The sequence below is a fragment of the Caretta caretta genome, chromosome 20 (genome assembly GCF_965140235.1).
Source record: "Caretta caretta isolate rCarCar2 chromosome 20, rCarCar1.hap1, whole genome shotgun sequence".
NCBI lineage: Eukaryota > Metazoa > Chordata > Testudines > Cheloniidae > Caretta > Caretta caretta.
The window spans coordinates 606,393-619,203 of NC_134225.1; the positions used below are offsets into that span (position 1 = coordinate 606,393).

The following is a 12,811-nucleotide window of genomic DNA, read 5'->3' on the forward strand; positions in this document are numbered from 1 at the left end:
AACACTAGCTTAATATGCCTGAGAGAGAACAAACTGTCCGGGAGCCTTATGCTATGTGAACAATGGGATAATCCAGGATTTGTGCAGAGGAAAATGGGAGCAGTTGTTCCCAAATGTAGAAAGGACTGTGGCTGGGAATCCTGTTCCAAGTCAGAAGTGTAACTTTAATATGCAGCTCCTCAACACTTTTCCTCCCCCAGCATACTGCCAGCATCTCCTTGCTAAGATACTGGATGTGTAGTCTGCTCACAGATAAGTGTGAAGAGTTCAAACGTATGCTACATCATGTATGCATTATGCTAGAGCTGCCTTCCACGAACTGGGTACCTAAAAGTAATGAAACAACAGGGAAAGTTCTGGTATGTGCACTGTTTGTACATCATCATGCTGTCTGGGGACCTGAACAAAAGAGGAAGATATGGGAAGGGGGAATAAGATTTGTAACTTCATGTTTATACAAAATGTATGCATTAAGTATATATTTTTATTAAATTTCAGTGCTGTGTTCACATGGACCAACTTGCTGGTGGTAGTTGTGGAGCTGTGTGGCTGTGAACAGGAAGCCCTGGATTTAGTCCCTCTAGTTACCAACGTGGTTCTGGAAGAACATTACCTAATCGTGGGAGTTGTGGTGGTGGTGGATCCAGGAGTTATTCCCATCAATTCCAGAGGAGAAAAACAACGGATGCATCTCCGCGACAGTTTCCTGGCTGATCAGTTAGATCCCATCTATGTGGCGTATAACATGTAATGGGTTAGAGGGGATAATGTTCACAAACTTTGTAGGACCACTAAAATGATCAATGGTGGCTATAGAAATGAAGCTGGTGAAAAGTACTAATACTTGATGTCAAGTTTGTGATTGCCATCGTATTCCCTTCATTTCATCCTATGGGATTATGATCACATCAGCAACTGAGGGTCAAGTGGAAATATGGTAGACAATGGAAAATGTTTGTAACAGTTTACTGAACATTAGCTTTATAGACAATGCAAAGTTGACAAGTGTGTGAGCTACAAAATTCCTAAGGCCTTTACAGTAGTGTTACTTTTTTCATCTGTTGTACATATTTGTATTTTTATCTAATACTGTTTTATGATTCTATAAGGGGAGGGTTTATTTACTTAAGATAATAAACTTATTAAGAAAAGAGTCATCAGAGTCCTGCAGTTCCCCAGTATATAATGTACTTTGCAACTATACTGTAGCTGTTCGTTCCATGGGATCTCACTGCTTATTTAAAATTGTGCCATGACCAAATCCAATAACCCCCTGAAAGTAAGAATTACTTATTCATATAGATATTTCTTTAATTTAAAATGGATTTTTCCTATATTTTTAAAATGTAAATATTAATATACATAATTCACATAGAAAATTGGCTTAAGTAATGATGAGGACTGTAATTTGGTTAGACAACTAATGTGAAAATGCAAATCTTACAAAAGTTTTCTTAATTCAGTATGTATGTAGTCTTTTATTGCTGGCCAGAATGTCATAGTATGTAGAAGCCTATGTTTTTAAGGCACATCTTTCTAAATGAGGTTGAAGTATTTAAGCTTTTGAAACACTAAAAATAAAATAAAAATTTGATAGAAACTGCATTGCATCTCCAGAATGCTTAACTGAAATTTGTACGCTTGTGAGACAGCCTCGGCTTCCTCTCATTACAGAGCTTTGCGTTTAAAAAACGAAAAGCTAAGATTATGGCACAGATTGACAAAAATAATTAAATTTATTGCTGGGATTGTGGCTCCATCCTTAATTTATTCCACAGTGTGCCCACAGTTATAGCAGCAAATGTAATGTGTACATGGGCTTTATATGGAAAATGCCCTGAATTTCCTTGAGGCATTCACCAGAAAGAATTTAATGATTCTGGAAGGGAGTTGGCTGAAATCAGCAGTGTGATTTTTTTTTTTTTTTTTTTAAAAAACAAGAGGGACAAAGTGGCAACAGAAAGCAAGGAGAATGTTGTTCCAGTGCACGCATAGTGAAATATCTTCAAAAAAGTCAAGATTACAGCATCCCGAAATAGTTGGTGAGTTTGCGGCCTTTATAAATGCTGAAAAGCAGAAGCCTTAAAGCATGCAAGAACACTAACCGTTTGGAAGTTATTGTAGTTGTCTGGCACAGTGGGCTGAGGGAGAGACAAGGTTTCAGAAGCAACTATCTTTCTTTCATCTCACCTTTAACAGCATTTGAGCATAGTTGAATTTCTTGTTTTTTCCCTTATGTGATTAAGAAAACAAAACTTTGGAAGCATATAAGACCTGACAGCAGAAATTGTAACAGCTCTTTTGGGCCAATTATGGTCTGTTATGTAAATACATGCTTAAAATATTTTAATATGTATTATTTACCCCTGTAACAAGTATACAGTGTGTTTAGGTAATTTTTATAAATGTTTATAATGTAAACTTGTATAAATCCAAATCTATAACAGCTATATTAAGTGCTGCTGTGACAGCCATCTGTAAACAAGTCGTGGTTCTGTACTTGAAACCCCCTCCTCATGAATGCTTTATAACAGTTCTTCATTTGGGGCTGGAGTGTTAAAATTCAGATATAAAGCTCTGAATATATTCTCAAAATATTTAGGGTTAATTTGCCTGTCATAGAGGTGGAAGGATGTATCTTAATTGAGTATGGCAGGTCTAACAGAGGGAGAGAATTCTTTACACACAAGCAGCTTAAAAATTTACTTTTCTAAAGAGTTGATGTTAAATTCCTAGATTTTGAAATAAGACCCTCGTGGATATTTTAAAATAACAGTATTTCCACAGTCATACTGCTAGGTAGTTATAAAGTGTACAGAGCCTCCATATGAATGTGGTTTTAACAGATCCTCTACAGAAATTAGGAAATGGACAACTGTGTAGTTGTTGTTGATACAAATTAAATGCTAGTGTAGATCAGCTGGGTAACAGCATATAAATTGCCTATGACCAGCCCTGACCTCCTTGAGAGAATCTCCCCTTTTTATTACACACTTTCCTTGTATGGCAGGAATGATTTGCAATGCAGCTTCACTTTGTTCTTCTGACTGTTGAGAAGACAGTTCTGAAAGGCTTTTTTCATATCCTAGTTACTTAACTTTTTAGATGCATTGTTCTGAAAATATTAAATCCTTGTCCACTGAGGGAGAACCATAGCACAACTCTAGAAACTTTGATTGGGTTTCTCCATTTACGTAATTTTGCATTAACAAAAATTCACAAATGTCTTGTGATATGAATTTAATCAAGGATTGCTAATATGTGCAGTGCAGAGAGACTTTTAGAGTGGCATTTTGGAACTTTCAATCTAGAAGGCTGAAGTTCTCTCTCTAATACTGAAAAGCTCAGTAATTTTGATTTCTCCTCCCTCCACCTCAACTTGAATTTCTAGAAGCTGAATAATTTTGTTTTTAAATATGTCTAGTTTAGTGTGATTCTAATCAACTGTATTCTGATCCATACATTTCTGTGACTAGGGAACTCATGGATTCAAATTGTAATCTACGGTCTTTTTGTCCCCTCAAATCTTGTTTCCTGATAAGTAGCATATAGAAATGGCCAACTTTGACATTACTGGTGCTTCTGAGAGTGTGTTCAGCATAACAGGAAAAAGCGTGTGTTAGCGGAATGAACATGGGCTGGGTGTCAGGAAGTCCTGGATTCTAATAACAGTTTTGCTGCTGACTTGCTGTGTAGCCTTGGGCAAGTTATTTCACTGCCTTAGTTGGCAAATCTATAGATGGGGATACAATCTAATCCTTATGACGTCCCTGTAAATAACTAGTTATTCAGCACTAAGTATCAGTCGCTGATGTCTCCTTGAGTTTGGGAGCACAGTGGCTCTTCCAAACTGATTAACAACTAATTTGATTCATTTTGGGAGAGCCTTGAGAGATGTAACCAATTCATCCAAAAATATTTTCTCATTGTAATAGGGAAGAATCCCCTAAGTGAATGACTCTTGACATTTAGATTAAGGAACCTGGCTGGCCACCAAAGGCTTTGACATTAGCTATTCCTGTTCAGAGCTGGATTTGCCTCTTCCCCCATCATAACCATGTATGGTACCCTTTTGAATCCAGCAATGAGTCCAAAGGGGCAAACCTACTCATGTTCAGCTCTCCACTCCAGTTTGGCTTTTTGCAGTTCATCCAGTTGCAGAAGCAAATAAACGTCCCAATAGTGTCCATGCCATGAATCTGAGTTGAGAGCTGCAGTGTACCCTGAGAACTGTTACCTCTGAACTAAAAAAAGTTCTTATATACCTGACTATTGTATGATTACTGCCCTAGCAAAAGTATTTGTGGCATAAAATTGCAGTACTTTACATAAGTCTGTCTGTTAACACTTACACTGCGCTTCTGATAACTCTGTAATTAAATTGGGTCATACTATTTGTCCTGGAGATAAAATTGTAAAAACAAGATTAAATTTTTAGCCTAAATGTAATTTTTCTTTAATTACTATCAACATATTTACCATTGTCAAATTCAGACTACAACATTATGTAATTATGTATAAAGGTTTTTTATTTATTTGAAATTAGAGTAGATACATTTTTAAATTTAACACCTGGCTGGACAGTGTTCCATCAACGCATTGATTGTGTTTCCTTTGTCTTGTATTAATAAATATTGATGCCTGATTGCTTTCCTAGTTCTTCATCTGCTGTCTCTCTAAACTTCTTCCTTGAGGAAACAAACATTGGGTGTTACTTGTTCTGGTGAATTTGGGAGCACGAATGCATTTTTCAGATGCATTAAATTGTTCGCATTCACTGATATATGCAAAACCTGTTGTATTGCGCAGTGCTAGCAACCTGAACCTGTGAGGAACTGAGCGCTCTCAACTTCCATCAAATCAAAGATGTGCAGACCTAAAGTACTGGGCCCCTGTATCATTTCAGATCAGATTATAGTTGAGATCCATTGGGTGAGGGAGGACTAATGTGCAATCAAAACATTACACACTTATTTTTAATATTTTACTTTGAACAGTGATTTGTTCTTAAATTGCTAAAAATAGACCATCACTTGGCTTTTGTTTAGTTTGTTTAATAATTTCTGATAAGTAGGTTATTGTAAAAAATTGCTATTGATCAATCTCAAAATATTTTACATTATGAATTGTTTGCATTAAGAAAAAAATTAAAGCTTTCACGTGGGATTTTAAAATACATTCAGCATTACACTTCAGTGGGCGCAGAGTTAGGCCACTGCTGAGTGCTTTCGAAAATCTCACACTCAAATATTTATCTTGTATAACTGAAGGTCCTATTCAGCAAAATGCTGAGCACCTTGCAAATCCCACTGAAACCACTGTGGGTTGAGGGCACTCAGCAAGTTACAGGATCCAGCCCTTACATGGTTTACTAAGGCTACTTTCTCCTGATATGACGTTTTCATATCCATAATTAATTTTGAAGTGAAACAATTTCAAAACAGGTTTCAGAGTAACAGCCGTGTTAGTCTGTATTCGCAAAAAACAGGAGGACTTGTGGCACCTTAGAGACTAACCAATTTATTTGAGCATAAGCTTTCGTGAGCTAAAGCTCACTGTATCATATGCATCCGATGAAGTGAGCTGTATGTAGCTCACGAAAGCTTATGCTCAAATAAATTGAATTTCAAAACAGGAATCACTTATCCTATCTGTGTTCAAGTTTACTATTATACTAAATTGTTTATCTAGAAAATATATATCAGTTGAACACAATTTACTGTACCATAACTGACACGCTGAATTCTGATTGCCCTTGAACATGTGTGGTGCTTCAGCCAATTAGAAACCAGCCTATTCAAACAGCAAATAGACAGTTTCATTTCACTTTGTGAATAAATTTGTGAAAGCTCAGCCATCCTGCAATCTGGTTTAAAACAATGCAATTTGTGGTGTGACTTTTAGCAAAGTTACAAATTTGTCAGGGTGCTTTCACTACATGCACAGCACTGTTTGCTCACTCTACCATGTTCCACAAGATTTTGTCCATGATTTTAGGAAATGTGGACTTTTGAAATATAAATTCCTTTTTAACTAAGGTATATTATCTTTGTACTCTGGCATTAATATCAGTTAAGCCATTTAAAGGTTTGACTTAATTTAAACACTGTACTGTTAATTGTTATGGACATTATTTGTATTATTGAACACTGTTTACATTGTCAGACATATTAAGTGTCTCTCTTGACCTTGGACTATACCTGTTGGCCCCATTTATTTATTGTCAGGGAACATTTTTATGCCATTTATCTCCTCTTTAATACACTGAGAGAGAGATAACTGAAAACAACCATTGACATGTACAGGATAAAAATACCAGTAAAGTTGGAAAGAATGTTAGACTATTTTGTTATATTAAGTTTAAAACCTAGGAGGAAAAAACCCAACACTGTTAATATTCCCCACCCTTAAACTTTCTTTGGCCAGCTGTCATGGCAGAACAGCTACATTTGGTTTTCCACTGAGAGATGAGATAGGACATTTGGCATTATCTGAGATTCAACATTGAATAATCTGTGCTGTCAAAAACGAATGATAGAGATTGTGTTGAAGGAAATCTTATCTACTTCAAGTATCTGTAGATGTAAATAAATACTTTGGTAAAGTGAGATTATAATTTTTATTATCCAGCTCTCTGTGTATAAAATGTGTGTGTAGATCTATCCAAACAGGCTTTTCCGAAAACCCTAAATGGTAGGCCTACTGTGCTTTCCTTTTTTATATTAACACATTCCCTTTCCAGAAAGCCTTTTTCACACAGCTTAGCTTGATATAGAATAAAAATAAACAGTTGAAGGTGTATTTCTGTAATTTTCTGCTATTTCTAGGACACACAATGATTTATTCAATCTTGGTTGTGTGGGGGAACTATGTAAATATAAAAGGATAATTAATCTGACTAGAGAGTCTGGAATCATACAGGTATCCAGCATGACCGCAATGATCAGTGCTTTATTAGTTATGTTACTCTTTTTATTTTCTAATTCCTTTTATCATGCCTTTCAAGAAGTGGGCTTAGATTTCAATTACTAAATTTGTTGGGTGATTTGAGGACACTTTTTCAGTTTTGGTTACAACAGTATTATCAAGATATGCTTATAAGCTGGTGAGGTATTATAGCAATATATTGTAACTTTAGTACTTTACTTATTCCTCTGGCACAGTACTGCTCAAGAGTTGTCTTTGTCTAAACAGATTCTTGAGAATTTAGAGTTTGAGCTGTAGTTTCAAGAGGAATTTTAAAAAAATACCAAGGACATATTAACAAAGCATTTTTCTATTTGAAATATTTTACATATTATTCTTTTAAAAAAATCTCAAAAACTGTTACTCTGTGGCATTTGTCTCCTGTGTATACTAAAATGAGCCTGCAGCAGGACAGTGTGCCAAGATGTCTTGCAGTGAAGCAAGCTACTGCTTCCAAAGTGAAATGCATATCAAAATGGTGTTGGAGAAAGAGTTTGGCATTAACTGTCTGTATTTCACAGCCTCCCCATCAGCTAATTTCCTGGAAGGGGAGATATATTATTACTAGGATGTCTTAAGAAATTTAGATTCACAGTTGTAACTACATTACATTAAATGTAAGGGCAATCCTCCAAACCTCTTTGTAAACCTTTCATGATAGGGTTGTAGTATTCAGATGATGAAAATTTAGGTTTCTGTTGCTTGTCTTAGATGTCAGTCACATCTACAGCTATAATTCAGCCCCCTCACCAGCCACGTGGAGCAATGAGGTGTTTTATAATTGCTTTAACATAGAACTAGAAGTCTGAAACAAACCAAATACCCATTTGTTTTTTTCCTTGAATAGCAAACCTTTTACAAACAATTTTGTACACACTGAGGCAAAAGTCTTTTTGTACAATATTTTAATTTAAAGGGTCAATGTCAAGTCAAATTTATCCCCAAATTTACAGTTTGGAAGTGAAGAAATACCTTCTGTAAAACCTATACCCCCAAAAAAGTTATATTTTAAAATTAAACTAACAATTAAAATACTCCCTTTATTTGTAACACAACACGGCATAATGTTAGTGCAGGAAAGTAAAATTTACAACTAGAAACTAATGAAAAAAATGGAATTGATTAGTCTAAGGGCATGGCTACACTGGAAACTTCAAAGTGCTGTCGTGGGAGCGCTCCTGCGGCAGCACTTTGAAGTGCGAGTGTGGTCGCACCCAGCAAGGGCTGGGGGACAGGTCTCCCAGCACTCCTGGTAATCCACCTCCATGAGTGGATTAGCTCCGAGCACTGGGAGCATGGCTCCCAGCACTCGGAGCCTGTTTACACTAGCGCTTTAAAGCGGTCTGACTTGCTGTGCTCGGGGGGGTGATTTTTCACACCCCTAAGTCAGCAAGTTAGAGCGCTGTAAGTGTAGCCAAGCCCCTAGTGTCTGAGCTTCAGAACTAACAAATGAAATGTAACTGAAATATTTTAATCTATATTTTGTTTAAATCCCAAATTTACCAAGAATGATCATTTAAAAAAGAAAATAACTGGGAAGGGATTGATTTTAAAAGTCAATTACTGTTAAACTTTTAATACATAATAAAGATAAAACAAATATCCAACTAATGTAAATATTAAAAACCTAAAACACAGGAAAAAGGGTAAAGGTGACATGCCTCAAGGTTCTGATGACATCAGATCATGAACTTTGTCATAGTTACCATCTTGTCATCGGAACACTTCATCTGCGTGTTGCTGGCAGCTGTGGAGGGTGTGTGGCTTATGTATACACAAACTGAAAAGTATTTACATTCTATTCAATGTAATTACATTCTAGCCTTTGTGGGCCTGCTCCAACATTCATTGAAGTCAGTGGAAAGATTCCTCCTGAATTAAATTATATGTGGATCAAACTTGACACAGCTTCCATTACAGTAAATAGCTAAACTCTCTGTAATTGGGACCCTAAAGGTAGCTGTGAAAGAATCACTGTGAACAGAAAGGGAATGTTACTCATAATGTACTGTACTAACTACCACTTGCAACTTTTATTAATTTTTCTTTGAGATTATTTATGCAGATAAAAAGGTAGCAATCTGTATGTATGTTTCAATCTTAGAGTAAGAATGTTGGCAAAAAGATAAGATTGCTACATACATTTACATGTTTGATCTCTGCTCTTAGTCTAAAGCCACCTTTACTATGCAATGAGGCTAAAGAGAAACCCAAGTCTATTTTCAGTGATGTAACTTCCTCTATTTTAAACTGTATTGAAACAATAGTGTTTTTAAAAAAGTCTAACAAGAATTGCTTAAAATTGCACATCATTGTATTACAGACATACTTATAATTTAAAGGAAATATATTTTCTGGCATTGGTTTGTTACTGTATTTAAATTCTGATGGCTTAGATGTTAACCACCATTAAATTAAGTATCATAATTTTGTGGCAATATTTGATGTTTTGCTTTATTCATGTTTGATTGGCACATCTGATTCATTTTTTCATATTTCAGTTGCAAAATAAAATTAAATGGTTTTATTTTTGTTTTGGTATGAGTGATTTTTTTGAATATGAAATGCAAAGGGTTCAAGCTGTACAGAAGGTCTCTAAACAAAGTCCATTGTAATTATTTGTATCAGGGGGTAGCCGTGTTAGTCTGTATCCACAAAAACAACAAGGAGTCCGGTGGCACCTTAAAGACTAACAGATTTATTTGAGCATAAGCTTTCGTGGGTAAAAACCCCACTTCTATTATTTGGTGTTACATTTAAATAATTATTTCTCGCTATTGGAGATTTTTCTTTCTTTCTTTCAGCAACCTGTCAGGCAAGTTGCATAGGCTTTTTCATGCTCTTGCGCAATCTGTTCGCACTGGCTACAGTGCATTAATTGAGCTTTATGTAAACCTAGAACTAAAGAACAATATTGCAGCTTTATGCTAGCAAGGCATCAGCTGTAGGGCAGCGGCAAATTTGGAGAACCATCAGAAAGCATTGTTACAGATGCCAACTGTTAAGTAACATGTTAACACTGTCGTCATTGCATTGGCTTTCCACTTTCTCTTATTGAGACTTAATACATCATCACTAACAAACTGCAGTTAACCATGCTTGCGGTATTAAAGATTGTTGTTGTGTCACAGTGGTTTAATCCAGTGGTTCTCAACCAGGGGTATGTGTGCTCCTCAGGGTACGCAGAGATCTTCCATGGGGTACATCAACTCATCTAGATATTTGCCTAGTTTTATAACAGGCTACATAAAAAACACTAAAGAAGTTAGTACAAACTAAAATTTCATAGACAATTGTTTGTTTATACTGCTCTGTATACTATCCACTGAAACGTAAGTACCATATGTACGTTTCAATTTATTTTATAATGTAAAAATTAAAAAGTAAGCAATTTTTTGGTAATAGTGTGCTGTCACACTTGTATTTGTATGTCTAATTTTGTAAGTTTTAAAGTGAGGTAAAACTTAGGGGTACACAAGATGCTTAAAAGGGGTACACAAGACTCTGGAAAGGTTGAGAGCCGCTGGTTTAATCTTTATAAGAGGTAGTTTATAAAAATTTTCAATATTAAAATGTATGTAAAAAACTATAATAGAGGTATGTTGTAAATAAAATAACTATAATTTCCACTGATGACAGACTTAAAAATCAGGCTAGAGCAAAAGCTGGGGTTTTAGAGTCTCTGCCACCAAAACGCTGAATGGTGCTGTGACATTTTGAAAGAAAACATGTTAACCGTAAACATAAGTACATATAAAAGAATTGCTTTGCCAACAACTGAAATTGAACCTTTGTGGTAGAAATGAGCAGCTGTTTAACAGTGCACAGCAACACTAAACAATTTAGTAGGAAAATGTATAATGATTCTTTTCTCCTAAATGAAGCTTTTATTTTGATTACTGACTGGCTTTAATTTGTTCCTCAAGCAGGGCCTTTTTATTAACACCTTGATGATTATATCTCTCTGCTAATTGGGAAATGCTGGGATTACAGGGTTAGGACATTGCTTGGGTTCCATCGGTTTGTTTCTCAGTATTGTTTGGATGGTCTTTCTTTCAGTATCTCCCTATGTTCGTAGTTTACTTATCTGGAAGGAGTCTGAAAATTAAATTTGCTCACTATAAAAACAATCTCAAACTGAAGGAGGTTTTGAGAATTTAGCACGTTACTGTGTGGGAAGGAACAGGGAGGGGAGAGAGACACTTGAAGAATCTTCTGTGGGTGAGCTAATGTCCTGTTTTTGATTATAATGTAATACCTATAGGCTCCAATCATAAATTGGTACCTTACTGCACTACACCACACAATAGAGCTACACAAAAGACAACAGGTGGAGGGAGCACAAAGGAACAGGGTAATAGGTATATCAGGAATCCAAAACAGTTTTCGCTACAACTACACTTCTCTAGAGTGCCTGACATGTTCTCGTGCAGCTTGAGTGAGGTGTCAGGTGACATGATGTCCCACAAATTACTCTCCTTGCAGACGGGTAATGTTGTTTTGAACATCTGCAGGTTATGGCCATGTTTGTCCCAGGGTGCAATAGAACCTCATAGTTATGAACAACTTGAAAATGGAGGTGGTTCATAAGTCTGCAACCAAACATTGACAGTCAAGCTTTGAAACTTTACTATACAGAAGAAAAATGCTGCTTTTAACCATCTTAATTTAAATGAAACAAGTACAGAACTAGTTTCCTTACCTTGTCAAATCTCCCCCCTCCCCTTAAGTTTAACACTGTACTGTACAGTATTTGCTTTTAGGGTGGGGATCTCTGCTGCCTGATTGTGTACTCCTAGTTCCCCATGATGTGTGTCGTTGACCGGTCGGTTCATGATGCCAGTGTTCACAAGTTAGGTACAACTTAGGTATTGGAAAGACGAGGTGGACGAGGTCCTCTCTTTCATGGGCCCCACTTCGGGGTGGAGACAATGCCCAGCACTGGGGCCGCGGGTTTCACGCCACGGGGAGCAGTGTGGGTCCGTGAAGACCGGGCCGCCCCTCAGCACTGGGGCCGCGGGTTTCACGCCACGGGGGGCCCCTCAGCACCGCTCTCTGGCAGGCGGCCGCCGACTCAGGGCTGACCCATGAACAGCACCGGGAGCTGGGCCGGTGACCCCCGGGCGGGAGGGGTGAAGCCCTGTCCGCGCGCCGCGCCAGCGGGCTGAGGCGTGGCCCTGTGTGCGGAGCAGGGACTGTCCCTCCCGCGGCACGAAGATGGCGGCTGCTGGGCCGATGCTCGGGCCCAGCAGCCCCATCATCCTGGACAGCGGGGCCACCCCCGAGTTCGGCGGGAAACTTCGAGGGGGGGGGCGGTTGAGGAGGCCTCGGAGGGACGTCGACGTCACTTAGACCTCCGGAACTCTATGGCGCGTCCTCAGGGATGCCCTGAAAGGCGCTCTAGGCGGGGAACTCTATGGTCGGAATCTCTAGCCCAGGTCTCCGGTTGACTCTATGGTTGCAGCCCGCCCACCTCGAGCGTCCCGGCCGGGCCTGCTGTGTTTACGATGCCGGCGGCGCCGGTTTCCTGAGACGGAGACAGCGGCGGCGGCGGCGGCGAGAGCGGCGGCTCTTCCCTCTGGGTGCTCGCGGGGCGAGGAGGGCGGCGCGGCCTCTGGGCCTCTGAGGTAAGAGCGGACGTGAACGACTCAATCAGAGCGCGAGCGGGAAGGGCGGCGGACGCGATCGAATCAAGGAGCGCGAAGGGGGGGGAAGGGACTAGGAGACGCGGACGCTGAGGGAGCGCGCGACAGCCTCGCGCCCAGGGCTTGGGGGAGGGGAGCTCGCGGCTCGCTCGGGTCCCCTCCCCTGGGGGCGTGGGCGAGGCAGCTGCTCTGCCCCCTCC

General features: G+C 38.7%; 2 protein-coding genes and 1 long non-coding RNA gene across 5 annotated transcripts in view; 2 read left to right on the forward strand and 1 right to left on the reverse strand.

Moving 5' to 3' along the window:
- Positions 1-4,645, forward strand: part of DIP2B (disco interacting protein 2 homolog B) — a 131,086-nt gene extending 126,441 nt beyond the window's left edge. For both annotated transcript variants that reach the window (XM_075121577.1, XM_075121578.1), the window contains exon 38: positions 499-4,645. In XM_075121577.1, the coding sequence (XP_074977678.1) occupies positions 499-751 (253 nt within the window). In that variant the 3' untranslated portion in view covers positions 752-4,645. The remainder of the gene's footprint in view (positions 1-498) is intronic.
- On the reverse strand, positions 4,504-12,197 carry LOC125627515 (uncharacterized). Of its 2 annotated transcripts, none has more exons than XR_007354044.2 (2): positions 11,669-12,197; positions 4,504-4,688 (listed from the first exon to the last, which is right to left on the reverse strand). It is a non-coding gene; the product is annotated as an uncharacterized LOC125627515 (long non-coding RNA). The 2 variants fall into 2 exon arrangements; XR_012665587.1 differs by having other exon boundaries at positions 4,504-11,558.
- Positions 12,198-12,455: 258 nt separating this feature from the next.
- Positions 12,456-12,811, forward strand: part of ATF1 (activating transcription factor 1) — a 32,919-nt gene continuing 32,563 nt past the window's right edge. Inside the window, exon 1 of the mRNA XM_048831676.2 lies at positions 12,456-12,593. The gene's annotated coding sequence lies outside the window, so the exon portion shown is untranslated. The remainder of the gene's footprint in view (positions 12,594-12,811) is intronic.